Source organism: Synchytrium microbalum (genome assembly GCF_006535985.1).
Source record: "Synchytrium microbalum strain JEL517 chromosome Unknown SmJEL517_scf0006, whole genome shotgun sequence".
Lineage (NCBI taxonomy): Eukaryota > Fungi > Chytridiomycota > Chytridiomycetes > Synchytriales > Synchytriaceae > Synchytrium > Synchytrium microbalum.
In genome coordinates, this window is record NW_022158355.1 from 120,134 (window position 1) to 147,698 (window position 27,565).

The following is a 27,565-nucleotide window of genomic DNA, read 5'->3' on the forward strand; positions in this document are numbered from 1 at the left end:
TCAAAATATATAACAGAGTTCGTTACCATTACAAATAGTCCTAGCAGTTTTTATCCTAGAATAGTCCTGCCAGACTGTTGTCCTTAGAAGCGTTCTAAATATCTCCAGACTTAAGGAAAAGAGTCCACCGCATCATCCGCCTAGAAGTTGGAGCCAATTTAAGTGCTAAGTGCTTACTTCAAAAAGCCTTGTTCTTACCTCATTCTTACTTTGAAAATGCTTGACGTGAGCAGAGTTGGCATTAGGTAATTCCCTTGTATCCAGAAAGGCTACTTGACCCGTACTCTTGAATGGGTTTACTCTATCTAGTCCTGTCAGCATACAGCACGCCGTAAAACTATTTGATAATCGGAGGCAGAGTGAGTATACGGAATGAAATGGCAAGAAATATCAAAGCTCCATCAAAACATACCTGACATCAAGGGAATCAGGCTCGTAAGTTGCTTCGCTAAACATCACCGGCACACAATATATAATGGTAATCAGCAACATTGGACGTTCTTTCCAGGTGCCCATCCACTGGTGAGGTGTGTGTCCTCAATTGTGTTTTGGAAGAAAAGACAAATCTCACGCTTGGGCAGCAAACCACGCAATGGTCTCTTCGTGCTATATGCAAACAACAGGAACTTCAATTGGTCCATGAAACTTTGGATGGAGTGGTTGGGATTGCTGAATTGGGTGGGGGTGCTGAATTGGTTTGGTGTGTTTCATGAAGCCAACTGAAGACCGGTTGAATTATAGGCCTATGCGAGTGAAGAGTTAATATGTAGTCTGCAAAATAGGGAACATAGTTTTGCGATGCGAAACTGCAACAACATTCAAAAGTTTAATGTTTTTGATGTCCCTGGAAATGAGTCCAAATAACACTGTTCACAATAAATAAATTCACCATAGAAGTTCACCAAATAACACTGACATGATGTGTGTCGACCGCCACGTCATTCCGTTTTGGACATGACAATGGAGTCATTTTTGGGGCACTCGCAATGGTTCCAGCTATCATAGTTGTCGCGCGAGTAGTATTCACGCATGGACTCGCATGCTATGAGTATATGCTTGGCAAGCAAGTTTCGAATTTTGCCAAAACGAAGACATCAAGATCATGTCGACATTGACGACACCATCCTCGCAACCATGGCAATCATGGCAATGATAAATCTTCTGCTCAATAACGGCCTTTGTCAAGTAAAACTAGTCTCTTGAGAATACAGTTCGTGTGAAGCCAACTAGTATGGAAGCTTGCAAAGAGTAACCTTGTGATCTGGGTATGCTGCGTTGTATCGTTCCTACAATATTATATATTGATTTTGTTAACGATCTAGCTTATGAGGGCTCGACGAGCGCGAGTATCACATGAGAACGTTCAATATACCAAGACATCAGGTTCATAAATCCTCACAGCATCCAGCTGATTCCCAAGAGTCATCCAACCATCACGAGTATTGTGTTGTCTTCCAAATATCTCGAGTTTTCGTGTACCAGGTGACAATCGATCAATCAGACCGTATATCTCATCAGGCTTCCATGATGTCTCTCGAACCTAGAGCAGGAGCCCAATCGTAAGTCGCTGTACGTGTTGGTCCTCGTGGCCGCTCTTGTCTCAGGACTGTCACTAAGACAACAAGGCCCCTTGACACGCAAGAGGCGAAACACCAGAAAAAAAACAACCTCACATACAAGGATACTCACCTCAGCAACCAAAACATCAGTATCAACACCAGGATTATGCCATGTGGGATTGCCCTTAACACCGATAATACAATGTTCCTTGGAGTGATTAAACCAATGTCCAGTCCGACCAGTTCGAATCAGTTTCTGTAATTGATTGGTCTTGACCCAGATCAATTCATCAACACGATCATAGCCCCATGTCGTCAGACATTCTCGACCTAGTTCGATAGCTCGACCTGTAACCCATAGGAAGATGAAGCCTTCATCTTGAAGGACTGAGATTGGCATGCTTCTCATTTCTTCGTCCGTCATTGTTCCATATGGTAACTGGTTGTAAAAGTGAGCAAGCGATGTGTGGTTTGAGGTCGTTTTCGACGTACAAAAAACCGTCATTTTGTCGTACTTGCATATGGATATCCCAAGGAGGATCGGCCATAATGACTGAGAATTTACCCAAAATGGTGTAGTCCAGTCGTCGAACATCACAGTTGATCCATTGAGCTGGCAGCTATATATGGACAAAAACTTTATGAGATGTCTTGAACGATTCAGCTCCAGTCGACCTTGGTAACTCCATACGACTCGAGTTTGAAGAGCACCAACAACAACGCTGATCCCTACAAAACTTACAGGCTTTCCAACGTTCAAAATCTAAGAAACGAGGTGAGGGGAATGAGCAAAAGAAATTAGTATTCATGCACGTCCAAGAATCTTACCGGAAGAGGTCGCTCAATATCACCCCTCACATTCTCATCAAATTCATAGTGAACGAATTTGCAGTTGTCCATGTGATGACAGGTATTCAGATATGAGCAATCACCAAGCTTAATGTCAGTTTGAGGAAGCATGATTCGACGAAAGTGTAGCTAGTATGCACCAAAAAAGGTGTTGGCGATGAGCGCAAAAGAGGCACTACCACGGAGAGTGGATTGGGAACATGCTTTCAGCTCCACTTTCGCCATTCGCAAGTTTTCCTTTCTACCAGAAGGAAACATACCTTTGAGCAATGGACACCAGGAGCACATCTTCGTCTACACTCAATTCGTAAACCCCATTCACAAAATTCTCGGAAAGATACATCCTCCTTGCCCTTCAACTAGAGTTTGGTGTGATGATGATTAGTTCAGTTAGAACAAGACATAACAGTTCATAACTGCATGGTATTACGAGAGAATGAGGGAGATACACCACAATACTGAAATGACGCGATTCCATAGTATTATTATTATTTTTTACCTTTTCATTAACGAGTTGCGATTTCGCAGTAGGCTTGTTGATCATATAATCAATGGCACTCCAAACCGATTCAACTTGAGTTTCACGGAATGATTTCTTGGCGAGTAGATCTTCGGCTTCCTTAAGATCAGGGTTTGAGCCGGTCCAGATGTCGAGCCTTGGAATGTTTGGTGACTTGTTGTTGTTTGATGGTGATGGGATTGTGACGTGTCGAAGAGGCAAATGACGACTATGTTTTGAAAAACATTGGGTGTGAGCGATGAGCAGAAGACGTGTTGCTGGTAGGAGAGGAACGTAAACCGGCAAAAAATCACAATCAGGTAACAGGAAATATGGCGTACAACTTCTGACTTGACCACACTCTCGGTACTACTCTTGCAACCACTTATAAGCATGAATACGTACCTTGTTCGGCCAGCATCAACGATGATCAGAGTATCCTCAGTATCGGAATCATTTAACTTGACACTGTCAAGTATGACGCTTCCTTGACCTCGTAGCTTTTGTAAGATGAGAGTGACTTGTGCCTCTGTTACTACAAAGGTAGCAGCAGGTTGAGTAGTCAAGGATTGTTCTTGTTGCAAGAGGCTATACGTAAACGAGACGGTGTGTGTTGGCATTGTTGGGTCAAGCTCAGGTTTAGCAATACTTGGATCTTTCGAAAAGACAGCAATCGTCCCGAAAGACAGCAAAACAATGCAAAATGGTCATCCTGATGCTGCCCTACTTACAGAGTGAGTAAGAATGGCAGTGAAATGGGCAGGCTCGTGTGATTTGACGATAGCAACGTTACGACTAGATCAGAGATGACCCGATCATGAGTTACATTGGAGCTTGGTTCAGCATGCGATTGAATGACCTTTCGTTCTTCCATTTTATCATCCTTGTCATCACCATTTACTGTTGTCCTTGATCTCTTGGTGACTGATACATATTTCGATAACGTGTCATTCCAATGAGTTTTTCTCTTTCGTAGTAGCGAGATGTCTTGAGTAGCCTCTTTACTATATGCCTGGATCTCTATATAATCCACCTGTTCCATAGCTTATTCGAATGCTAATCTGCAAAGATGGTTCAGTAAATCAGCTGCTTAAAGCAAAGATATAGATCAAACACGTGGCAAACACGTATTCAGACACGGTCATTACTAGCAAATACGCAAATACCTAAATATCTGATCAAATCACGTAAATCCAGTGTCTCCTTTGCCTTGTTTTGAGAAAGTGTGTTGTCCTCTTTGACAATTGACGACGCGAACAACATTGAGGGACTATTGACTTTTTTGATAGAGGAGGAGGGACACGGTGTCTGCAGAATATGGATATGCATATAACTGCCACTGGCAGCTCTTGTCAACTAATGGATGGTAAGAACAAAACGTGTGCGAAATCAAAAAAGTTGGGCAGCGATAATGAAAATTACGCAAGTGCCATCCAAGCAACCTATATTGTGAAAGAGAAGAAGAGATCTGATGATTTTTATGGAATCCCTGGACTTTGAGTGACTTTCCCGTCTCTGCTGTTCTCTTCTAGCATTTGCTGTGGTCGTGCAGCTATCGCTCGCTTCTTTAGCCTTCTCGTCACTTTTGTATAAAAGGCATCGTGAATCTCCTAGACGGCCTTATCTAATATGGTTGGTCTCAATTGCAGGCTTTGGATCCGTGTCGGGTGTCTTGGATGACGGATCTTGGCACCCTCGACATTCATTTTCTTACTACAATTCTCTATGTAGGTTCTTTGATACGTCAAAGCAGGCCATCGCCGCCAGTGCAGTCCACATTGCTAATGTCGCATTGGCGTTAGTCAGTGGTTCAACCAGCGACTTCTCAGCAAACCCCTGTGTCTTTTACTTTCTGAATGTGAGATCTTTTAGGTTGATGCTATCTATATTTTTCCCTTGGCTGACTTTCAGATATACTGATCTAGATACTGGTGGATACAACAATAGGCGTAGGCTTCCTATGGTTGTATTTACGGATGCTAAACAACATTGCAACATACCTGAGACTAACTGATATGAAAAGTGGAGTCTATGGAAACCCTCCACGTGTAAATGCATGGATTAAGCAGCTGTCTCTGTTTGTGTTTGCATGGCTGCTAGTAAAGCTGTCCGTAGTCGCCATGCTGGATGTCTTCCCATTCTTGGCTGGGTTAGCATCGCTACTGCTAAGACCTTTAGAGTATCCAGAAGACACTCGGCTGGAAGTGTTTGTTGTCATGTTTGTGTTTCCTCTAGTTATGAATGTCCTGCAAGCATGTAAGTCAACCGCAAAGACGAATTTCTAAGAAACATCCCATGCAACAAGAACTTTCATATCCCTCCAGGGCTAATCGACAATGTTATAATGAGCAAAGACACCAAATATCTAGACCAATTCAAAGAAGTAGGAGACATATCTCTCCTACGATCAGCCTCAAGAAGAGATAGTGGAGATCTCGAAGCTCCAGGATCAGACGAATCTTCTCCAGGCGGTAGCAGAAATATAAGTCCACGTATGGAGAATGGATTTGTGACAAGTCGGTCTAATAATGGCAATGCTTCCAAAGCGGATGCATCACCAGAGCCATCGCAACGGTTTGCGGACAAGTTAAAGATTGGGATACCGAAGCTGGCTACACCGCCTAAAAGACTGATACCTGTAAATAAGGGTCAGCGGTCTGCTTCTACTGCCAAGTACGCTCCCGTGAGGGCTACAAGTGAGAGTATATCTGATGTCGATGAGGAGTAAGTTGTCACGTTGAACAAGGACGATTTTGTCTATGCTGGCACTTGAGCTACCGCTGACGGTTTTTTCTTCGTTTCAGATCGCTAAATTAAACATACACCAAACCTTGTGGATACCTTTTTGCATCATAGTAGAAGTCTTACAAGAATGTACAAAAGAGAGTAAACATCAATAATATACAGCATTATATGGTATATGGCATAAGTTATGGCGTATACAGACTTGCTATGGCCAGAGCAATTATGGCAAATTTGTTAAAAGAGGGTCCTCTGTGTTTCTCAACCCGGGCTTGGAACCGGCTATGGCCACATTACCCTCCTCCGTACGGTACAGTTAGGTCCAAGAGGGTACTGGGAGCTCACTATGGTGAAAAGTGAGCTCCAAGATTGTCAAAAACTTTGAAGATTTTGAAAGGTTGGTTGGAGGAGTGATTGAAATCCTTTGGGCGCAAGACGTAGACAGAGTAGAGCCCCGCAATAGAATTGGCGGTGTTGAGGTTTGGAATATGGAGAAAGGGAGGCTAATTTGGATTTGAAAGTGGAGAAGGTTCTTTTCCCTTTTGGTGGCAGAGTCCTTCAAATCGACCAAACACTCGAATTTCTTTTGGAGTCTACTAATTGATAGCAGAAAGCTGGTCCTTTGAGAAGAAGAAGATCTGTTGGTTTTTCCAAGCCATCTTCACAGGTGCTGATTTCGTGACACTGATGGCGACAAGTCGACTTATTTGCGGACCTCTGCAAGGCAAAGCTTTGGGATTCGGTAATCAGAAGGAGAGTGGGATTGAATTGGGCGAAAATCTTTTCGGTATTGTGATGGACAGGACGTTTTCTTGTTAGTAGGTGGTCATTTGGTGGCAGGGTGACAGATTGACAGATAACGAATTTTGTATCAGTATAGACAGTTTGGTCCTAGGTAGAGTGGCTGTGTGGCTCCTCCGAAGTGGTTTCTCGACTCAATTGGAGAATTTAGAAAAGGGAGGACATAAAAATGGGTAAACGTTCACAGACCACCAGCCTTTTTGGAAGTCTAATTTTCATATTTCAGAAAATTGATCTGTTTTATCAATTACACAATTGAAAGACTTACTATTCATGGCACAGACACAGATCGGAGGATTGTGACGCGTTCTTCTATTACGAAAAGTTAGCGAGCAGGACGCAATATCGCAAACCGACGGGTGCAGCAAACGTTAGGTGAGCAAGAGATGCTGGAGCCGAATGTCTCATTCAGCGCGTGAGTATAAAACCTCTAAAAGTGCTGCAGGGGTATTTGTTTTTGTTCGCGCAGTCGTGTCCTGCCAACAAAAAAAGTTTGAGGGTCTTGATGAACCCCAACACTTGTTTCTTGTCAGCCAAGGTGGTTTCAGTCAAGCAGCATAAACATTTGAACTATGCAAACGACCATGATGCAAATATCACGTCCTTCCTCTCCAAGTGTCTTGACATTTTCCAAAGAAACCAAACTTGCACGAAACGCTTCAGTAACCCTCGCCAATGTACCAACGACTGGTTTACATGGAATCCTACAACCTACTGGTACAGCTGCCAGTAATAATGCTGCTGTCATCCCAGGACCAACTAAACGACATACCACACACGGTGGCCATAATGTGATTTCCCACAACTCGTTCATGAGTAGAGCAGACGATCGAGATGCCATGCTGTCGCCACATATTAGACAGGCTATACTCGACAAAGGAATGGAACGAAGTTTCAAATACGAGCCTGAACGGGTTACATGTCGAAAGGTGGATCTTATGGAGGTTCGAGACTATCCAAGGATTGTTTCTGACCGGACAAAACGTCACAAGGTGCGTTAAGGATTCGATGTCAGCATTGTAAAGTCTACTATTGTACTTATAGTATGCTGGACTAGGCTGTATACTCTTGTGGATTTTGTGCAGATACCAAAGAGGTTTATCGAGCGTTGGGTGAGTGGCACAGACAAAAAAAATACCGATCATTTATACAACTGGTACTCAGCAAGTTTTCAATAGGTGATCCGGTACTGAATTCAGAAGCTTTGATACTTCAAGACCCAATGCATTTGGATTCAAACCCATTCGAGCAGTACGTGTGCAGACAGGACGTATTCATTGACTGCTCAAACTCAAATTCTCTTGGCTCCTTTTTTAGGTCTTACAATGAGCAATTAAGTGAAGCTCAAGAAGACAAGGTGTATTTCGAAAAGGTTGCTCAAGGGTTGGAGAGAATAGGTAGCCAAACGAGTTTCTGTGTACTCTAAGCTATACAAAGTGATTTTAAGCTTTATTTTTTTGCCATGTAGCTGCAGTGCAACCACGAAGAAGCAACGGACAATCATATCTCAAAGACAAGATTGCCCAGTCCAAAGCACGAATCCATTCAGTCAAGTTTGGGATATCATACATGGAAATATGCGAGCAACTAGACCAGACGATCAGGAAAGAAGAAGAAGAGAGAGTCAAACGTGCACGAAGTAGTCGACGATCATCGTTTCATGCCAATGTTGGAGATGGGACTAAGCAAGTGTATTATTCTGGACTTCTTGAACGAGCATTGAATGGACGCACACGAGCTCCAACGGATGGAGGTGACTCTATTGCATCGAAAGAGAGACAGAAGAGTGCTGGGTATGGTGGTGCTTGGTCTGCTACAAGACCTGCAAGGTGTGTTTCGAGAGAGACACGAGTGTCAAGAGTCATCAGACCCATATACCATAGATACAACTAATTTTTTTTCTTCTGCTTTTCTCAGCACCAAAGGCAAATCCACATCAGCAACAATATCACCAAGCCATCTAAACATCCCAGACTCTGTTTCAACAACTCTCAAACCCATAAACACAACATCTCTAATACCGCCTTCAAGTAGTAGACTACCACTGGCACCACAACACTCGATCGTGCAACAGCAACAGCAAAACTCGCAGCCAAATTCCCCAACCACGAAATCACAAGCAAGTATGGAGTCACAACTGGGTGTGATACGTGAGCGAGCAGCACCAGATCCCATAGAGAGATTATTGCAAGCAAGGGACTTGATAAATTCTGAAAAGGATAAGATTACAGAGTCTTTGGTCAAGAGTTTGGAAAGGGCAGACGCTGAACGAAAAGTCATGTCGTTGAGGAAGTTGAGGGCGTTTGATGTTGGCAAGGTATGTGTTTGTGTTATTGGCTCTTAGTCGCCACTTCTACTTCACTTTTTCTTCATCCGAGTCGCCTATCATTAACCATATTTTTAAAAATAAAACAGAACGCCACGGTTGAAACCGATTTGCGAAAGATGCGCGAGAAAGCAGTTACAGCTGATGCGAGATTCGCTGCAATAAACCGCCAACCAAAAGTGGCGAATCAAGGAACAGATTTTTGGTTGGGTCATTGAGATGTATTGATGGAAACACTTGAGGAAAGATCGCCTTTATAGTCTTTTGCAATATACTTGTAGATAATCAAGCGACCTCACTAATTACTTGATTTGGAACAAGTTCTCTGACGAAATCTTAAGGTTGTGGAAGGTGCTGGAAAGTTTACTATAGTTTGAGTTTTTAAAGGCGCGAATGGGAGATCTCAGATGATCTGCCGCACACACTATAAAAGGAGACATTTTGCGCTCTAAATCTTTCAATCACAAAAACTATTCAAAGCAACAACTCACTCTATAGAACACTTACTCAACCACTCTCTAGTCTCTTATAAACAATCATGTCTTCAACCAAAGCTCAAGCCAAAGCTGAATCTGCCAAAGCAGATGCTAAGAGCTCCGCCAATTCTATGGCTGAAGCTGCTCAAGAGAAATACAACGAGTAAGTTAACGAATACAAATGTACTTTATTCTACGCCTGCATCTAGATCATTGTACTAACGAAATCAAACATTCATCTTTTGTTCTAGATTGGCCGACTCTGCTTCAAAGACATACGAGTCAACCAAGAAGGCCGCTTCAGAAAAGCTTGAGGATGCTAAGCAGTACGCTTCGGATGTCAGTGACTCGTAAGTACAAAGATTCATATTTGTTGATTTCGCCGCAACTCGAAACTTTTGTCAAACATCAAATGTTTGTTCAAACATTCTATTACATAACATGCATCGGCTATATTCGGATATATCATCTTCTAACATCTACCTTTCCACCAACTTCTTCACAACAGCCTCTCAAACCATGCGGAAGATGCCAAGAAATCAGCTAAAGACAACATCAACGCTGCCAGTGACAAGGCTAGTGAATTGGCCCAATCTGCTCGCCACTCTGTCGGATCAGGCATGAAGGAAGCCGGTGACAAGCTCCATGAAGCTGGTGAAGCCCAAGACCCATCTCTATACACCCAAGTGAAAGACACTGTCGTGTCAGGTGCAACCAAAGTCGGTGAGATGCTAGGTCTCAGTGGAAGTACCACCACCACAACCACATCTGGCAAGGTTGCTGAGGAATGAACCGAAAGCCCCACAACAATCAATCTTAAAGTAATATATTAGTTAGTCTTGCGAAGGGGATGGGCTGAAGGTGAACAAAATGTATAGTAAACAGTTCAACACATTGAAATAAAATCATAGCAGTATAACTCATAACAGTCGTCTTGCAATTGTGTCAAATGTTGGTCATTGTAATTGTGTGTTCAAAGTTTGTGAAGTATAGCGAAAGCTTGCTATAGTGGCAACAGCCTCATCGTGGTATCTTAATCAGGAATAATACAGCTCCAATTTCTCCACCATGTTGTATAGGTCGTTTCGCCATTTCATCAGCATTTTAAATTTCAGCAATTCGAATATCGCAAATGATGCCTGACGGGTTTTGTGATAGGTAGGATGGAGGATACTAGTAGACGACGATTTTGATTGCTTGATCTCCATGATGGCTGACCGCATGGTTTCGTCGTGACAGCAGTGTGTGAATTGTCACATCTAATGCAAAATAGAGAATTGTGCGGTCAGGTTTTGCTAATCAGCCGATATGAAAGAAGTCCATTTGAATCTTACTATGGATGAAGGACGATAGGAAGTCTCATCTTCCCGCTTGCTCTTGCAAAAGTTTCGGATTCGACATCTCTCCTGTGAAAACATTGGACAATGTCTGAATGATCAGCTCATTCTTCAGAATAGAAATGTTAGGAATTAAGAATGTAAATCACTCTGCACCTGTGGAGATTCATTGAATCCTGTTAACTTGGGTGAAATCGCTACAAACCAACCCTGATTTCACCATTTTATCATCTTGTTATATGTACATTTGTGCAAACAGATACATGTATACTACGTGCAAGGAAATAAGACAGATACCGCCACCCTCACATTCAAGGTTTTGGCTCTTTCCACTCAACATTTCCCGAACCTTGGATCCAGCACTCTTGAGCTTCTTCATCAATCCAGGATCTTGAGCAGCAGCACCTGAGATTCCATCTTTTCACCACCAGATTTCATTCCAGAACCAGGAGTTTCTTCAGCCGATCCTGCAGATGATTTGACCTTGTCTCCCATGGCAGAAGCGGTTTCTTGTGCTGATTGTTTGGCGCCTTCTGCGTGAGATGAGACACTAATATACAGAGAATTGTGGTGGAACAACATCGTGACCGATCGCTCGAGTAACTTACGATTGACCCATATCAGTAGCAGTAGCGTTGGTACCATGTGTCTCAGCAAAGCACAACTCGCATAAGACTGAGAAGTTTGAAATTTTGGACATTAAAATGATTTTCGAATGTCCTTGCTCTACGCGTCAAGTGTTCGCAGTCATTGCCGCAATATGTGTAACTTTGACAATACCAGCCAAAACAACGCGTATCAAGCTAACGAGATTGATGTTTTCCATGTATGAATGGGTTTGAATGGCTATACACCGATACTCACGCGTCGTCGACGTGCTATTATTTAGGTTTGATCTGCGGCTTTTGGTTTTGCTAAGGTTGAGGCGGAATTTCGTGATCATGACCGTGCGGTGAAATGGAGACTATAAATAGTAAAAAACGACAAACGATTTCTATTTAACATTGTACTAAAAATTACAATAAGAATTCATCGGGAAACACTAGCAACCTCCACAAAACATCAAACAGAAACATGGCACACAATCAAACTCACAGGTAGGGCAACTGTTTATTGTTTTGAGACGTAGAGTCTCCTTAACCTCAATGAGGTCGTCACACCATAACATGTTTTCCTGACTCCACTTCTAATTCATTAGCTTGGCAACTGACGAAGCTCAAGACAACTACCAAGATTACCGTAAGAAGACTGCACATGTCCAGTTCGACGATGTGAAATCCGCTTCTCAAGACTTTGGTCACGCGTAAGTTGCCGGTAGATCGTGATAAGAGCCTGTAGTTTTGGATCCTGTAAAGTCGGCGTGAGGTTTAATCGAAACGTTCCCAACGTTCACTAACGTCAACCACTTTGTAGATTCACACTGAATGCTGAATCTGCCAAACGTAATGCTCCAGAGAAAGACGCTACGTCATTCGAGGGTGATTACAATGCTCTCCCCGTGTACGATACAGATGGCGACTTGAAGCAAGCCAAGTAAGTTATAGCTCAGTTGTTACAGAGTTTCCCGTTGGTTTGGATCTCGGTGTATATAGGCTTTGAAAGTCTTTTGGATCTTGCTGTTGTGGTGGAAGTTGCCTCCATAGCACGAGAAATGCTGGGTGACGACGATGAGGCAGACTGGTCTAACCTCGACCCCCCTTCAATAGCTTTGAAGCAAATGCCAGACGAGAAGCACAAAGCACTCCCATCACATCCTTTGCTCCTCAAAACGGTGATCGTCCTCCATCCGATACAGCAAGTGAACTGGCACGGGCCAGTCAACCGGATTTCGGCGCAGTGGGAGATCGTCTACATCAAACAAATTCAGTCGAAGACCCATCTCTATTCGATCGAGTCAAGGATACTGGAGCCAAATTGGGTGACATGTTGGGATTAAAAGAGTAAACGACTGTCACTCCCTTGTACCAATATTGTAAAGTAAACCCACACAATAACAGTTAAAGAGATCATAGTTTTGTAAATGACAACAAGTTGCATTGTTTTTTGACAGTTCCGCTTCAAATGCGTTTATTCCACATGGTTCATATGGATCAACAATAAACAATAATCAATAACAACAATTTCTGACTTGACAAATTTGATCGTTGCGAAAAGGGAGCATTTAAGAGCAACATCGATGAGACTACCAATTCAAGCACCTTATTATCCACAACGATAGTGTATGGTATTTCTTTAATCGTCAAAAGTCAAGACCAGCTCGCGATCATCACGTCATGACTGATTTGACACGACGATTTGACGCGTAAAGCTGTCATTCTTGATAATTGCTCCGGTATTTGATTCTTGCCGCGACGTGTCAATTTTTATCTTGAGGTTTACCTCAAGCTTCCTCACCCCTTTTGGAATCTATAAATGCAACGGCTCCCAAAAGCACTACCCCAACTCACAAGCCAATACCAAACAGCAAGATATAACATCCTCACATCAAAGAATCTGAAAACAATGTCTAGCACTACAGAACAAGCAAAAGTACGTATCGTGCTGAAGAGTTTATCTTTGAGTTGTCATCAATCAGTACCTTGAGCAACAATTCTACTGCCTTTCTTTTACAGGACACTATGAAATCCACTGCTTCAAAGGTCCATGAAGAAGCAAAGAGGTACTTGCATAGTCTTTTGCTATGAGCGTACGGTCTCTCGATCAACCATCACACTCAACATCACACTTGTGATTAGCATTGCTGAAAAGGCTCAAAAGGGATTTGAAGCTGAAAAGGAATCTGCTCAATCCAAACTGGGAGATGTCAAGGCTACGGCTGCTGATATTGGTCAATCGTAAGTTGTTTTGATCGATCGATGCGATCGGTGCATGTTGGTCACGATGCTTCACTTTTATGTGCATGCAACTACTTGTACTTCCAACACCTCCACCATCATCTCATCATCATCATGCTTCACCATAGTGTCTCAGCACACGCAAAAGGAGCCAAACAATCAGCCCAAGAAACCGCCTCAGCTATGGGAGACAAGACCAAATCTACTGCAGGATCGGCCGAAGAAACTGTTGGCTCTGGAATGAAGTCCGGTGGTGAAAACATGGAATCTCAAGGTGCTGCTGCTCAAGAACCTGGATTGATGGAGAAGATCAAGAGTGCTGGATCCAAGGTTGGGGAAATGTTGAGCGGCAAGGGTGAAGAGGCAAAGCCTTGACTGTGATGGTGGTGGTTATCAGTCTTCTATTTGTCTTTATTAGTACCTACCCATTGCACACGGAATATATGTAAAACGATAAAATGGTGATGTCTTGTGCATTTGAGGTGAACGTTTGGTGTGTTAGCCACTTCAACACCAGTACCACGATTACAGAATCGCGATATCTCCCAAATTTCCCAACATTTTCACCCGTCTCTTAAAGCTTGCTGACTCCAAACATCTTTGTTCCACATTTTCGCAATGGCAGCTCCAATACCCTCCAAAACACCAGGATTTGCAAGAGGAAGCGGAGACTTGAGACTCGATGTATTCCTGGATCCATTGTAAGCTAGGAAAATGACCTCTCCCACATGTCTCAATTGCCAAAACTAACCAAGCAACGCCCATGAACAAGGTGTGACGACTCGCAAAGCGTCTTCCCACTACTAAAGGACGTATCCAATCACTATGGAGATGCAGCACTCAAAATAGTCATCCACTTGTTTCCTCTTCCCTATCACAAAAACAGTTATCTCGTTTGTCAGGCAGCATTTGCGACATTGAAATCGCTCAAACCCAAAAGGTTGACATTACACAAAATCAGCTCTTGCAAAGGATCTAATTTACTTCTTTGGTATATAGAGGACAAGAAGAAACAGATATGGTGTACAAGTTCTTGGACGCAGTCTTCTCGGAAATGGATTCGTTTATCGCGGATCAACTCAATGATGCTGACACGAGAACATTTGTGTCTAAATTCTTGATTGAACGGTTTCCGTTGGATAAATTGGAATTTCGACAGCTTTTGAATCGGAATTCGACGGCTGATGCGCAAGCTCGTGTTGCGTGGAAGTATGGGTGCACTCGTGGTGTCTCTGGAACGCCTCAGTAAGCTCTTGATGCGCTTTGAACACCTAGAATCATAAAACTGATCATCATGTCATGAATAGGGTGTTTATCAATGATGTTCTGTCATTGACATTGAGCAATTCTGATAAAAAAGACGAATGGGTTACGACACTTGACAAGCTCGTTAACGCAAATAAGCTGTAATAGTCTAGAAGCACTATTTGTATGCGAATTATAATGAAATGCATCGAATTCTTTAGTGGTCTTGGTGGAATGGCAAGTTATATGACACTTTGTTGTGTTTTTGAAAACTAGGTTGCCTGATCTAAACCTTCATCATCACGCAATAAGCTCACCCGTTTACAATGCTCTAGCACTATTCCTTGGAGCGTGCATTCGGTGATAAGGAACTCCCTATAGTAGCTGCAGCTTTTGACATCAACATCAACGCCAACAATTGCTATTTTCACAATTTTGGATTTCGACCTCATTTATGGAATATTGAGACTATTGCGGCTGAAAAGTATGCATCTTATGAAGCTGATATTTGGACCATGTCGCCTCCTTGTCAACCGTATACGCAAGGTAAACCAGCCAAAAGAAAACCACAATGGAAATTATTGAATGGTGCTTTTCCCCACTCGTCGCCACATACTCATGCACGTACAGTTTGCTGAAAATCTTGTTCACTAAAGGAGGAAAGGAACTGGATGATCTAGATCCAAGAGCTAAGGGTCTGTTGCACTTGATCTCGATCTTGCCAAAGCTGCATAAACCTCCCCACTACATCTTTCTTGAAAATGTCCCTAATTTTGAGGTATGTGGATGTGTATGCATTACAAGAGTACTACAGCGCAAAGCCTTTGCTGAAAGAGATTCACGGGAATTTTTTTTTATTTGTCTTCATAGAGATCAAGGAGTCGAGCTCGTCTCGTCGAACAATTAGACGTATTAGGCTACGATATCAACGAATTCCTATTGACGCCTCTTCAATTTGGGATTGCAAATGATAGAAGGCGATACTACCTTACAGTGCGTAACTGAGAAAACCTCATCCAGGCGAGGACTTGACTGACTTTTTTTGCCATTTTAGGCTCGTCGAGTCCTTGAATCTCGAGCAGAAGGTACACAGCCATACATAGAACGTGCCACAATGATTACAGGATGGCCCATCAATGATCGAATTGAAACTCCCAAAAGTCCACCAGCTTTGAGCGAATACTTGGACTCTGATGTTGTTGAAGCAGATTATTACGTGCCTGACGAGTACATTTTGAAGCGGCATCAGTTCAACTTTGGTATGTTATGAAAGGGATGACATTGTCACCGCGATGTTTCGTGCCATCTCTCTGATGATACGGATTCATTAAGCCACCTTTTTGCACAGATGTAGTGAAGCCCAATGAACACTTGTGCAGTGTCTTTACTCAAGCGTATGGAAGTCATCACGTAATCGGGAGTGGCAGTTTTTTACAAACACGAGATTTCGGCAAGAGCTTTGAGTATTTGAACCCTCAGACGTTAATTGACCTCAAGCCGAGGTTTTTTACACCTACTGAATGCGCTAGACTGCATGGATTACCGCTCCGAGAGCAGGATGGTGATGCTAACTTAAAACTGCGCGGACTACCTCTGCAGGAGCAGGGTGGTAGCGAAGGCAAATGTAATGATAAGCATTACTTTGAGTTTCCGAGTAGTTTGTCGCGTATACAGTGCTATAAACTGGTTGGGAACAGCTTGAATGTGGTCGTAGTCAGTGAACTCATGAAGCATGCATTATTTAGTGACATCATTTAATTTATTACAATTCAAACAATGCATATAAAGTGGCTTCGCGACGTGATTTGCTTGAGTATTCTTCTCGTCTTGTGATGATTTGTGTTTTGCATGATGTTGGGCGTGTAAAAGTTTCCAGGTCTGTTGAGATAGCTTTGTCTAGTACGTGCTGAACCTGGATATACGCGTCTTATAGATGTGTATTATGTTGTCTAGCGTATCTTACGTTCGGTGCGTGTATACATGACATTAGGGTATTCTGGTAATTCGGAAGATCCATCACAACACACAAAAAAGAGTCAAAAAGGACGAGCCAAAACTAGGATGAAGCTCAAACTTACACTACATCAGCAGCAACCAGGAGCGAATTCACCTGCTCCTAATCCGAGCAATAACAGCATCAGGACCCTCACAGATGAACAAAAACGAGAAATCATGAACAAAGTTGCCAGGACTGCGAGAGATGCAAGAGAACCAGAGTAAGGCAATGTTTATTATTCAAATACAAATTCATTGAGTATGTTTTGACGCCATATTCATTACAGGACTGGTCGACATTACGCTTTTCATTTCATACAAATTCCAGATCCAAATGAGTATCCAGAGTATTATCAACTGTTCCGTGATGTCGTCGCGTTCGATACTATGCAGGTACGTTTTACTCTCTTGTCGTATTTTGCGACCTTGTATACTGGCTTGCGTTTGTCCAAACCTCAAACACGTTAACCTAAACCAACCACAGAACAAGATCAACACAAACCAATACGCATCATTGGATGACTTTACAAGGGATTTCAATATCATGATTGCGAATGCTCAACAATTCAACAAGACCAAGTCGCCTGTTTGGAAGGATGCTGCAACTCTCAAAGTATGATATGAGAGCTAAGAATATCTACATCAAGAATTCTATGTCTAACACTTGCTTTGACATCCAGGAAATATTTGAAGCTACCTTGCGCTCAGAGCTTGAAGCTTATGGAATCTCCCACACTCCAATCGAACCAACACCACAACCATCACAATCACTACCAGCCGTCAAGGCTGAAGTCAAGGCTGAAGTCAGGACTGAAGCACGATCAGTAAGTTGTTGTGATTTACTTTGTGATGATGGGGGTTTAGTAATCAGTCTTGACACCTTTTGTTGGATTCTTAACAGCCAAATGATGAAATGAAGGCGATAGTGAAAAAGATTTCAAATCACAAGAATGCAGAGTACCCACATTCTACAGTTTTTCCGCTACGCTTTTTTGTGTATCAACACTTTGGCTTCGTAGGGGTCGACTTTGTTCTCAAATGTTTGATAATTTGCCGGATCGTGACCAGTATCCAGATTATTATCAAGAGGCAAGTTCCCTCTCATGGCTCTTCCATCCGATCTGGTTTTTTTGTCATCGACCTAATCTTTATCGCAAATCAACACAATAACAGATCAAAACGCCAATGTGTCTCAACATGATTTCCAAACGATTAAATGGAAAAGGGTATGACACCCAAGAGCAGTTCGAAACAGACATGAAAATCATGTTCAAGAATGCACAGCGGTATAACAAGGAAGGGTCAGAGATCTATGAGGATGCAGTTGAGCTGGAGGTAACTAGATTTTGTGCGGAAGAACCAGAACCAGAGCCTGTGACTGGATTATCACTCATTGTTCTTTTTTTCAGCGCTTATTCCAAACCTTGGTTGCCAGAGACCTGTCATCATCAGCTCCTATAACTTTAACACCCGCTATGGTTGTTACACCTGAAGGCGACTCTGTGGAAGAAGTGAAATTTAATGGTGAAACTTGGAAGGTTGGAGAGTGGTGTCATATTAGGAATCCTTTGGATCCGAGTAGACCAACTATTGGTCAGATATGGGAAATTATCAAGTCAAGTAAACCTGATGGGTGAGTATTGCTCGACTTCAAACGGGTTTTAGTATTTGTACTTGCTGGGAATGCTGGAGTGTTCTATTCGTAATTACTGATGCTTTCGAGTCTGTTTTGTAGTCCTAGTTATATCAAGGCCATGTGGTACCTGAGACCAGAACAAACAGTTCAATTACCAGGGGCCAAATTCTACGAAAACGAAGTCTTCAAAACAAACACAACCCTATATTACAAACTGGAAGAAATCGAATCCCGCTGCTTTGTCTTATGGTGGCGACAATACCACAAGGGCCGACCTCGAGGCTTACCAAAGTCCTGTACAGTGTATGCTTGCGAATCAAGATACACTGATCAAAAAAGACAAGAAAAGATAAAGAACTGGCAGCAATGTCTACCTCGCAAAAACAAGATTGAGATTGATAATTTCCCTGAACCGAAATCTCAACGTAAATACTTTGCAGAGTTTGCGAGAGAGGATGCTCATACGCAGACACCGCCTATATCTCGACGACGTGCACCAAGTGCTGAACCACCTGAACCATCAGAGTATCTTTCGCTAAGAAGGAGGTCGAGGTCGCCTGGTGCTGAACGGGATGGTGGAAGGAATAGGGTAAGTTTGGAAAAGTCTGGTGGAGACATGTACGAGTACAAGACAACGATCGTCGTTACAGCACTGAACGAATTCCTAATTTTTTTGCCGTCTGGTATTCTAGATGGGAATTCCAAGTCGTCTTCAATCTGGCCCTCCTCCTCGACAGCAAGCTCCTGCACGACCTGTTCCGGCTATGCCAGCTGGTCAACTCCATCCTCCGCCTCCTGGTGCTTATATTCCTCCTCAACTTCAGGTGAGAAAAAAATACATGACAGTTGTCGTATGTATATCTCGAAGGTCTATCTTACGCTTTGGCCTCTATTCCTTGTCTCATTTTTAGAATCATGTCGGACCATTGCAAACTGCGACGCAATATATGGTAGATAATCGTGATGGAATTTCCAGCAAAACAGGTATTTCTCGCCGGTCATGGTGGTTTTTTTGTGTCTGGTAGAATGCAAACACACGAATTTTTTGCAAATTTCAATAGCATCCTACTTTGACGCTACAATTGATGGTCGACTCAAATGGTTTACAGCACCACCATTGGACGTTCTGCCGACCGCAGTAGCTTCAGAAGAACCGCTTGTGCACTCATTGGAGTATCTAGTATTTAAACGAAAGAGGCTAGAAGATGAAATGATGGACGCTGAACAGCAGCAACATCAACAACCAAACTCCAAAAAGGGTCGTGTTGGTGGTATACCAGTAGTAGCTACGGAGAATGTGGAACCCAATGCCATGACTGAGCCCATCTCCGCCCTCTTGAAGTCAATGGCTGAAGCATATGAATACGAAGCAGCGAGCTTCTTCCAATAAGATTATTTTTTTGTCGTAAAACAGTGTAATAGTGTATAGCATAGAATACAAGATGTAGAAGTTTTTGCAAAAGGACGAGACAAGTATACTTCCAGGTCGAGTTTCATGCCATAGTTCGTTCTGGCGTGATTGTTTGACCTTGCGTGGTTTTCTCGGGTTACGCGACAAAGACAACAGACAAAACCTCCCATCAAACCTATTTGTATTCAAGACATTTTACCTTCATACTCTGATTATTCCGACTCTTTCCATCAAAAATCCCTCCGCAAGGGATCTTGTATATGGGAGATGGTGTCTTATCATGACGAGCAACGCACCAACGGTAAGACTTTGACATGAGGGAACGTTCAACATATGGAACGACCGCCACTATATATGAAATAGTGTAAGGTCACGAAATGCTCACTTTCTCTTTCCTCCTTCATAGGTCTTCAAAGCTGGAACGTGATACTTCCTCTTGGAGCACTCTTCGACAATACAACTATGAAGAACATACAACATGAACTTGGGCATGTATTTGCACATGTGTTATTAAAGACATCATTATACTCTTGAATGATTTCAGATGCTTGAATCGAGAATTGAACCTCACATTTTCCAAACATTTTGACAAACAGACGCATCAGACGGAAAACAGGATGTACCATAACCGAAGTACGAACAGCGGACGGACATGCGCTCATGATTGACGGATTCGTTAAAAACGATTTGATATGGCGTAAGTTGCTACATCTTACAGTTGGTTTGTGGTGATGTAGCCGTCGATTGATGAACTTTTTACATGAAACCAGCAGACTAAAGAATTCATTCTATTATTAGGACACAAGAAGTCACATCATTAATCGCGAAACATCCACCCAACTACAAGACAAACAACACCCACCCCAACACAAAATCCCATCTTGCTCCTTTGTATACAGCACGTGGATCATCTACTCCTGGGAAGCCGAATGGGATGATCAAATACTCAATATTCCAAAATATCCTGGATCGTTATGGTCTTCATCATCCTGCTTATCCTCAACATCAAGTATCGAAAGTAATGGAAGGTGGACTCGTAACTGGGATGTACCGGCGGACGAAATTACGAGGAAGACGAGGAGGAGGAGCAGCAGCAAGACAGAAACCGTACCACCGGAAGCGCCAGTATCAGCAAGGAAGGAAAGGTGGAAGGTTGACGAGTTTGGTTGGGTGAAGAGGTCTGCGTTGTAGAAGCTTGGTTGATGTATGTGTGCTTCCTAACTGCTCTGGTTTGCATAAGTTTAATGCAAGTCTTTGGGTGAAGCGAAAAGTACTGATGGCTAGCGTGCTGTGCATTGGCAAGGCTGATATGCCTATGTGCTTTGAAGAGTAGGAGGAAGTTTGTGCATGTGGGTTGATGCATGGAATGGTACGTTGTTTAGCTCGTCGGATGTAGTGTTGTGGCACATATATAGATTGGTTTGGAAGACTTGTAGTTTGGGACTTTCGAAGCTTGGATTGTTATGACGGTGTTGGTCTCTTAGTGGAGTAGATCCAGACGGCCAAGGATTCGAGACGTATGGATTGCATCAATTCTATCAAACGATGCAGCTAATTCGTGCCTTCGTATTGAAACTGGCTGTATTGCGGAAATGTCGCAAACGGGATTATTGTCTTGAGCAAGTGGCAAACCCTCAGTATAACGAGCAACAGCAGTATGCTGTAGCCGTTCCTGCCGAAATTAATAGTGTATCGCAGGTACGTTGAGCTGTTGCTGGTGTGGCATTGCGTTGTATTGATACGCTTTTTTAGGTGTTTGGTGATGGCTGGGCGATCAAATCTCAAAAATCATGCACCGCATATTCATTTACTCATATTCAAAATGGCTTGTCTAACTCGCATTCTTTCTTTCCAGGCGCGGATCAGATGCCACATCACCAACAGACTCACACTACTATGCACGCTGCACCACTGCAAGTCAAACAGCAGTATTTCAATGTATGTACGTTTTCTACTCAAGACTCGTACTTCAAGAAAACAAGTAATTGCTTGTACTTCAGACCAAGACTTTCGCACAAACATTCACACTTTCATATCTCAGTCCCAAACGCACACGTTGTTTCAGTACTTCCCATTTACACGATTTTAAATACTATTATAATGATTCCCCCTTCCAAAGATTATATAAACGAAGCTCTCCATAGAAACACAGTCACAGATTCAAACAACAATCGACGACCTTCATATAGCCGCAGTGATGAGATCCACTTTACTCAGATGTAGTCCAAACGCAGGAGACAGCCATGCACCACAAGAGCATTGTGATCCTGATTTCGTCACAAAAGAAAGTTAGACAAGAAAAATAAATCAAACATCAATTGTAACTAAAGGTCGAAACAAACGATCCAAACTTCACAACATACCACTCCAGCTCCAGCTACCCAATTTAGCCCCACATTTATGATTCGGACACTGTAACGTCCCCTTCAAATGTCCATCACGGATATGCGAAATCCATTCCATAGCTTCAATGAAAACCATGGAGCACGGTGGATGTGCCGCCGTAGATCCACTCGATTGTTGCACTCTGAGTAAATCCATATCTTTTCTGGACGATCGAGCGAATGATACCGGGCCTGGGCCGCGGGGATGGTCCACAATGTGGTCGCGTGTAGCGAGGACTCGTCTAAACAAATGTGAAGGGAAGGAAGGATTCGTGTAAGCACAACAATGTAAACCAAAAAATATCTTGAAGAGTTGTTTACCGACCTGCACATCTTGCACCTCAAAACCCTCTGCCTCGTCGCTAGAGCACCATGACGTGACTGAGCAGCTGGGTCTGGAGCCAACACCATCTCGCCCATATTCCAAGCGTCCAGATTGTCAGTCATGACTGACGCTGTCACCTCCATCATGAATCGTCGGAAACCAGCGTCTTTTAAACTATGCAAAAAAAAGTGGTAAGCTCTCTACCAAAGTGTAAGAGAACAACAAACAAGTAATTCTTACTCGGCCGTATACCCAAACTCGGCCCACAGCTCCAACTGATTCAAAAACCCATCATTAGGCGACACGATTCGCCTTCTAGTTCTCAGCACTTTGAGAGCAGATGTCGGGGCCATATCGTATTTTTTCATCATGTAGGCCAACACGATTGTAGCAGATCTTGACACACCGGCCAAGCAATGTACCAGTACATTCCCGCCTGAGGATATAGCGTCTTCAATGAATTTGACAGCATCAGGGAAGTGGCCTAGGAGGTTGGTTTCTTCAGAGTCTATCGCTGGGATTGTCATGTATGTGAAATCCTAGGTTTGAAGAAGAAGGATGAGAAATTTTTGACAGTGGACGATCATGGATACGAATTTGTCTTTGATCGTATGCTTGATAGATGACTTGTACCGTAAAAGTCATAGATCACATAGATCAAAAAAAAAAACAAGGCAAAAGATGTTCAGCGACATGTCCCAACGCCAAAAGATCTTACATTAGGAAAAGCAGGCTGTTCTTCATCAATAACACTGATAATGTGTGTTATCTTGTACTTTTGAAGCGTTCGCTTGTTCAATGTGGGCTGTAAGCTAGATTTAACACATGCGCAGGCGAAAAAGTTAGCTTTCTGACATCAAGGCGAGGAATGAGAAGCTCGGAGGTACGTACGATGATAAGAATAGTTGTTTTTCCACTAGATCAACGTCGTCTTCACCGCTGAGATACATTTTCGACCCTGGTCTCGCTTGTGCTAGTGTGTGCTTTTTGTTTTTTGTGACTTGAAAGAACGCAAGGCGGAACAGCGAGGTGGAAGGGAAGAAGGGAGCTGTTGAACGCAAAGACGTGATTCACTTCCGACATCATATAAGGAGTTCCTTATCAGAAGTATTGACGCTTTGTAGTCAAAACCAACAACTCGTCATCAACTGGTCACTAGTACTCTATTAATTTACTGAACATAAATGGCAGTTATGCGAACTGAAAACACTTATACCGACTCTGCGGGAGCTCCAGATGCTACAGGAGCATCAGACTCCATATTAACAGGTTCTTCGGGAGCATCAGTAGGATTTGCCAATCCTAATGCTTCAGTCGGATCCAGTACCTCGATATTGTACTCTAATTTCACTGCTGGTCCACTCAACACCCAACCTATTGCGTAGTAACGAGCATCATTCGAATCATTTGCCACGCTATCACAGACTACGTGACATGACATACCTGCAGGTGGTTTTCGCCAGCCAAATATATAGATTCCAGGTATAGCTGGGAATTGGCCCGTCACTATCTTCTTGTCGCTGTCGTGTAGAGTAGATGGGAGGATGCTAATACATTATGTTGGTGTGAGATTGTAACGCTCAAAAACGCGAGGATTCTCATACACCAGACGACTTCATCTACCTTGTTTCAGCAACACCCCCTTGCTGTCGATGCCGAATCTCAAAACGACATCCTTGTCCCGAGCTCTTGAATCCATACACCAACATAGCTCCATTCGTAGCAGTTTGCGGACATTCGACTTCAAAAGTATGCTCATCTTTCCCATCTATTGTAGCCTGAAACCCATAGTTCTGATGCTTGTGATCGAGCTGTGGTGAGGGTACGCACCCTCCTTGCATGTGAGCACATTCACAGGTTCCTCCTAGATATTTCGGAAGACTGTCGGCGTCAATGTGTTTCAGAAGGGTGTCTTGGTAGTTTGAGCCGAATATATGTATCTTGTCTAGGACAGCCGGAGCCAGCCATGGTTTTACGATTGCCCATACTTTTGTAAACAAGACTATAGGAGACGAAGATAGTCAATTCATATATTAGAGAGAACTACTGAAGGCATCGTTGCACTCACATGGTGCGTTGATGATAAACAATCTATCTAGACGTTCCGGATAATAAGCCTGTTCTACCTCCGTGATGCTCTTAAGTAAGGCCAAGCCCCTCATATCAAACTGATGGAAGCCAGTTCCTTCAAAGTCAAATATGACTGTATGCTTCTCTATTGCATAGATAGGCATCAGCGAAGGGCATATAAAGAAAATTGACTCTTGAGCACATATTGCCAACCTATATTCCTTCCAGCGCGATCCGAGCACTCCTTCATCAGAACTCGAGTCAGAAATTCAGCATTCCGGATGTGTATATCCACTATAGATTCAGCTGTACAGTACTTGATCATTCCCTGGACATCGTAAAGACCCATTCGTTCGATAAAGACAGGTTGTCCGTCCTTGTCAAGCTTGTGGAAGCCTCCGCCACCAGAATATCCATACCAAGACTTGAATTTTTCAGGCACGCCATCAAGATGCGGGTTGATATTACCATCGGGAATGGTCTTGTATCCTCTAACGTGCTGTAAAAGCGGTGCTCCATTTACACTTGGGACAGGTAGTTCATCGACTCGGTCTCGTTTACGCCACTCAAGATACTCGGTAAACATCTTGGACGCTTGTTTCTAACGAGAAAGTGTGAGAGGTTGGTGACTCTTTTGGTTTGAACACAGTTCGTACGATGTTGTTTTGACGGGCAACTGCAAAACGTAGCAGTTCGTAATCATCGACGCCATCAGCTAGTCCACCGAGCTCAGTACGCATGTCCCAAATTACATTCTTGCGTTCCTCGTCACTAGAAGTTGACAGTCAGTTTGAGTTGCTCTCAATGAAGATTATGAAAAGTTAAGCATTGTTTCGTTGTTAATACCTTAATGGTTTCGTATCATCGTTCGGTCTTGGAATAGGAGAGGCAGGTGGCATCTTCTACTATGTCTCAATCGCTCGCTGAAGTTGATGCGTTGGAGTTTGGAGATGGCGATGAGGAGCGTTTTGACGTTTAAGATTCGACCGCGACAACGAGCGATAGTTAAAAAATGACTTCTATTAAAGAACTTGGGAACTGCTCGCATTGGTTCTCTACTGGACGCGTTGAAAACGCAGCAGCAGTGAACAAGAATTGCAAGAGGAGCGTCATGATGGCGAGGTGAATCCTAAATCGAATCTGCGACCATTCGGTGGTCATCATCCTTTCGGGATAGACCATCGATCATGGTATGCTTTCAAAACCTAGAACTCGTTGCAAGCATGTTGGTGCCGTTTCTTAAGCAGCCAATTGCGAGCGATACTACAACTGCAAGCTCAATATTAATATCTGTGCAGATCGATCCTCCCAGGCGAACGTTTCATTGTAAGTGATGGAGGTTTTCAACAAACCGATACAAATAAAAACCATTTAAACCGGTTTTGATATGATAGTGAATAAAGTTTCAAACCCGAACACAAACAAGCAACCACCACACTCCAAACACCCAATATAAATAGGCTCAAATACAATATCGGAAGATTGAGGAAGATGGCAGACGCTACTATGAAAATCGAAGATGAAGGTACGTATCGCTTTCCTCACCTTCACAATCCTCATTTGCGTCGATTCATATGTGCGTCATCGAAATCAATCAAGTGGAGGTCAAATACAAACATGAAGAAGACACATTCTAACCCGTCTCAAACGTAGCTATGCTTGCCAAGCTCGGCTACAAGCAGGAACTACGACGTGAACTTACCTCATTCCAGTGAGCGTGACCTTGATCGTGACAAATCGCTTGGCATAAATTGACACATTTCGCATTGTTTTCTAGCAACTTTGGAGTATCGTTTTCAATCATCAGTGAGTAGCTGAAGCTGATGAATCGTGTCCTTTTTGCTCCGCCTATGGCTGCAACTTCACGTTTTTGATTTTCCCCCACAAAAAGCCCCCCAACTTGGTTTAAACCCACTTGCTGAATGAGCAGTAATCAAAATGGAAAAGATGAATGAATTCGCATGTACAGTACTAACAAAGATCTCTGACAGGTATCTTGACTGGTATTCCCTCGCTCTTTTACTATGGATTGAATACCGGTGGTCCAGCAGCCATGACATTTGGATGGATATTTGTAACGATCATGAGCACGATCGTGAGCTTGGCAATGGCTGAAATCTGCTCATCGTTCCCCACGGGTAGGTTGAATTGAGCCTGTGTTGTGGGTTTGTCATGGAGGACGACCATGAACATGAACCATTTACGCTAACAAAACGTTACGGCTTCTTCTGAAATAGCTGGAGGGCTTTACTTCTGGGCTGCCAAGCTTGCTGGTCCTGAATGGGGTCCATTCGCATCGTGGGTTACTGGATGGTTTAACTTATTGGTAGGATTCAATTCTAAGCTCCATTTCTTCCATTTTCATATTTTGGCCAACTTTATCAACACTATACAGGGCCAAGTTGGTGTCACAGCCGGAATCGATCTAGCTTGTGGACAGTTCCTATGCGCTACCGTCCAATTCACCCAACCGGACTTTGTGCCTACACAAGGAATCCAGGTTGCCGTGACGCTGGGAGTTATAATTGTGAGGAACTGCTTCAGCGAGAACATCAAAAATGCGTCGAAATGTGATTACTCATGCTGCGTTTGATCATTAGATCCAAGCTCTACTAAACACCTTTGCCGTAACAATTCTCGGAGTTTTGAACTATGTCAGTATCTGGTGGCATTTGATTGGAACTCTGTTGCTCGTGGTAGTCGTAGGTGCCAAAGCTCCCACCCATCAGCCTGCTTCAATGGTTTTCACCCAGTTCATTGACAACACCGGATGGTCGCCTGACAATGCCTCGCCCGTTTACGTCTTTTTAATTGGTCTTTTGATGTCTCAATATGTAAGTTTGTGACGGTCACCACATTTTTTGGCTTGAAATTTACAAAGTTGCTCGACTTAGACCCTAACTGGCTTCGATGCTTCTGCTCACGTATCAGAAGAAACAAAGGTATCTTGTCGTGTGTTTCTTTCGATTGAGGAGAATCGATTTCAAACCGGTATTTTTTAGAATGCTGCTGTCGGAGGCCCTGTAGGAATGGTTTCATCAGTCGTGATTTCAGGTGTCGTCGGTTTCATATACAT

The 27,565-nt window shown here is 43.1% G+C and overlaps 6 protein-coding genes across 6 annotated transcripts; 3 read left to right on the forward strand and 3 right to left on the reverse strand.

The window, feature by feature from the left end:
* Positions 1 to 110: 110 nt before the first annotated feature.
* Positions 111 to 3,949, reverse strand: SmJEL517_g01697 (uncharacterized protein; the record flags this gene model as incomplete). The annotated part of the gene is made up of 13 exons (XM_031167625.1): positions 111 to 140; positions 199 to 337; positions 413 to 448; positions 572 to 606; positions 1,373 to 1,540; positions 1,690 to 1,998; positions 2,075 to 2,179; positions 2,302 to 2,322; positions 2,388 to 2,537; positions 2,669 to 2,767; positions 2,908 to 3,136; positions 3,313 to 3,495; positions 3,639 to 3,949. The coding sequence occupies 13 exons, from the start codon at positions 3,947 to 3,949 to the stop codon at positions 111 to 113; spliced, it is 1,815 nt and encodes a 604-aa protein (XP_031026253.1).
* A 3,085-nt stretch (positions 3,950 to 7,034) lies between these two features.
* SmJEL517_g01698 (uncharacterized protein) lies at positions 7,035 to 8,994 on the forward strand (the record flags this gene model as incomplete). Its single annotated transcript, XM_031167626.1, has 7 exons — positions 7,035 to 7,442; positions 7,508 to 7,562; positions 7,629 to 7,701; positions 7,768 to 7,847; positions 7,919 to 8,279; positions 8,368 to 8,767; positions 8,866 to 8,994. The coding sequence occupies 7 exons, from the start codon at positions 7,035 to 7,037 to the stop codon at positions 8,992 to 8,994; spliced, it is 1,506 nt and encodes a 501-aa protein (XP_031026250.1).
* A 5,047-nt stretch (positions 8,995 to 14,041) lies between these two features.
* Positions 14,042 to 16,426, forward strand: SmJEL517_g01699 (DNA (cytosine-5-)-methyltransferase; the record flags this gene model as incomplete). Its single annotated transcript, XM_031167627.1, has 8 exons — positions 14,042 to 14,124; positions 14,423 to 14,668; positions 14,731 to 14,791; positions 15,004 to 15,214; positions 15,325 to 15,446; positions 15,539 to 15,661; positions 15,723 to 15,927; positions 16,017 to 16,426. 8 exons carry the CDS (start codon positions 14,042 to 14,044, stop codon positions 16,424 to 16,426), a joined length of 1,461 nt encoding a protein of 486 aa, XP_031026249.1.
* Positions 16,427 to 16,729: 303 nt separating this feature from the next.
* SmJEL517_g01700 (uncharacterized protein) lies at positions 16,730 to 19,689 on the forward strand (the record flags this gene model as incomplete). Its single annotated transcript, XM_031167628.1, has 10 exons — positions 16,730 to 16,884; positions 16,951 to 17,056; positions 17,148 to 17,276; positions 17,344 to 17,487; positions 17,837 to 17,998; positions 18,073 to 18,296; positions 18,399 to 18,888; positions 18,992 to 19,123; positions 19,211 to 19,283; positions 19,361 to 19,689. The coding sequence occupies 10 exons, from the start codon at positions 16,730 to 16,732 to the stop codon at positions 19,687 to 19,689; spliced, it is 1,944 nt and encodes a 647-aa protein (XP_031026330.1).
* A 2,202-nt stretch (positions 19,690 to 21,891) lies between these two features.
* SmJEL517_g01701 (uncharacterized protein) lies at positions 21,892 to 23,369 on the reverse strand (the record flags this gene model as incomplete). The annotated part of the gene is made up of 6 exons (XM_031167629.1): positions 21,892 to 21,977; positions 22,074 to 22,336; positions 22,420 to 22,593; positions 22,660 to 22,958; positions 23,138 to 23,231; positions 23,311 to 23,369. The coding sequence occupies 6 exons, from the start codon at positions 23,367 to 23,369 to the stop codon at positions 21,892 to 21,894; spliced, it is 975 nt and encodes a 324-aa protein (XP_031026329.1).
* A 260-nt stretch (positions 23,370 to 23,629) lies between these two features.
* Positions 23,630 to 25,388, reverse strand: SmJEL517_g01702 (uncharacterized protein; the record flags this gene model as incomplete). The annotated part of the gene is made up of 7 exons (XM_031167630.1): positions 23,630 to 23,793; positions 23,863 to 23,966; positions 24,043 to 24,421; positions 24,488 to 24,634; positions 24,703 to 25,090; positions 25,146 to 25,260; positions 25,336 to 25,388. The coding sequence occupies 7 exons, from the start codon at positions 25,386 to 25,388 to the stop codon at positions 23,630 to 23,632; spliced, it is 1,350 nt and encodes a 449-aa protein (XP_031026328.1).
* Between the last annotated feature and the right edge of the window lie 2,177 nt (positions 25,389 to 27,565).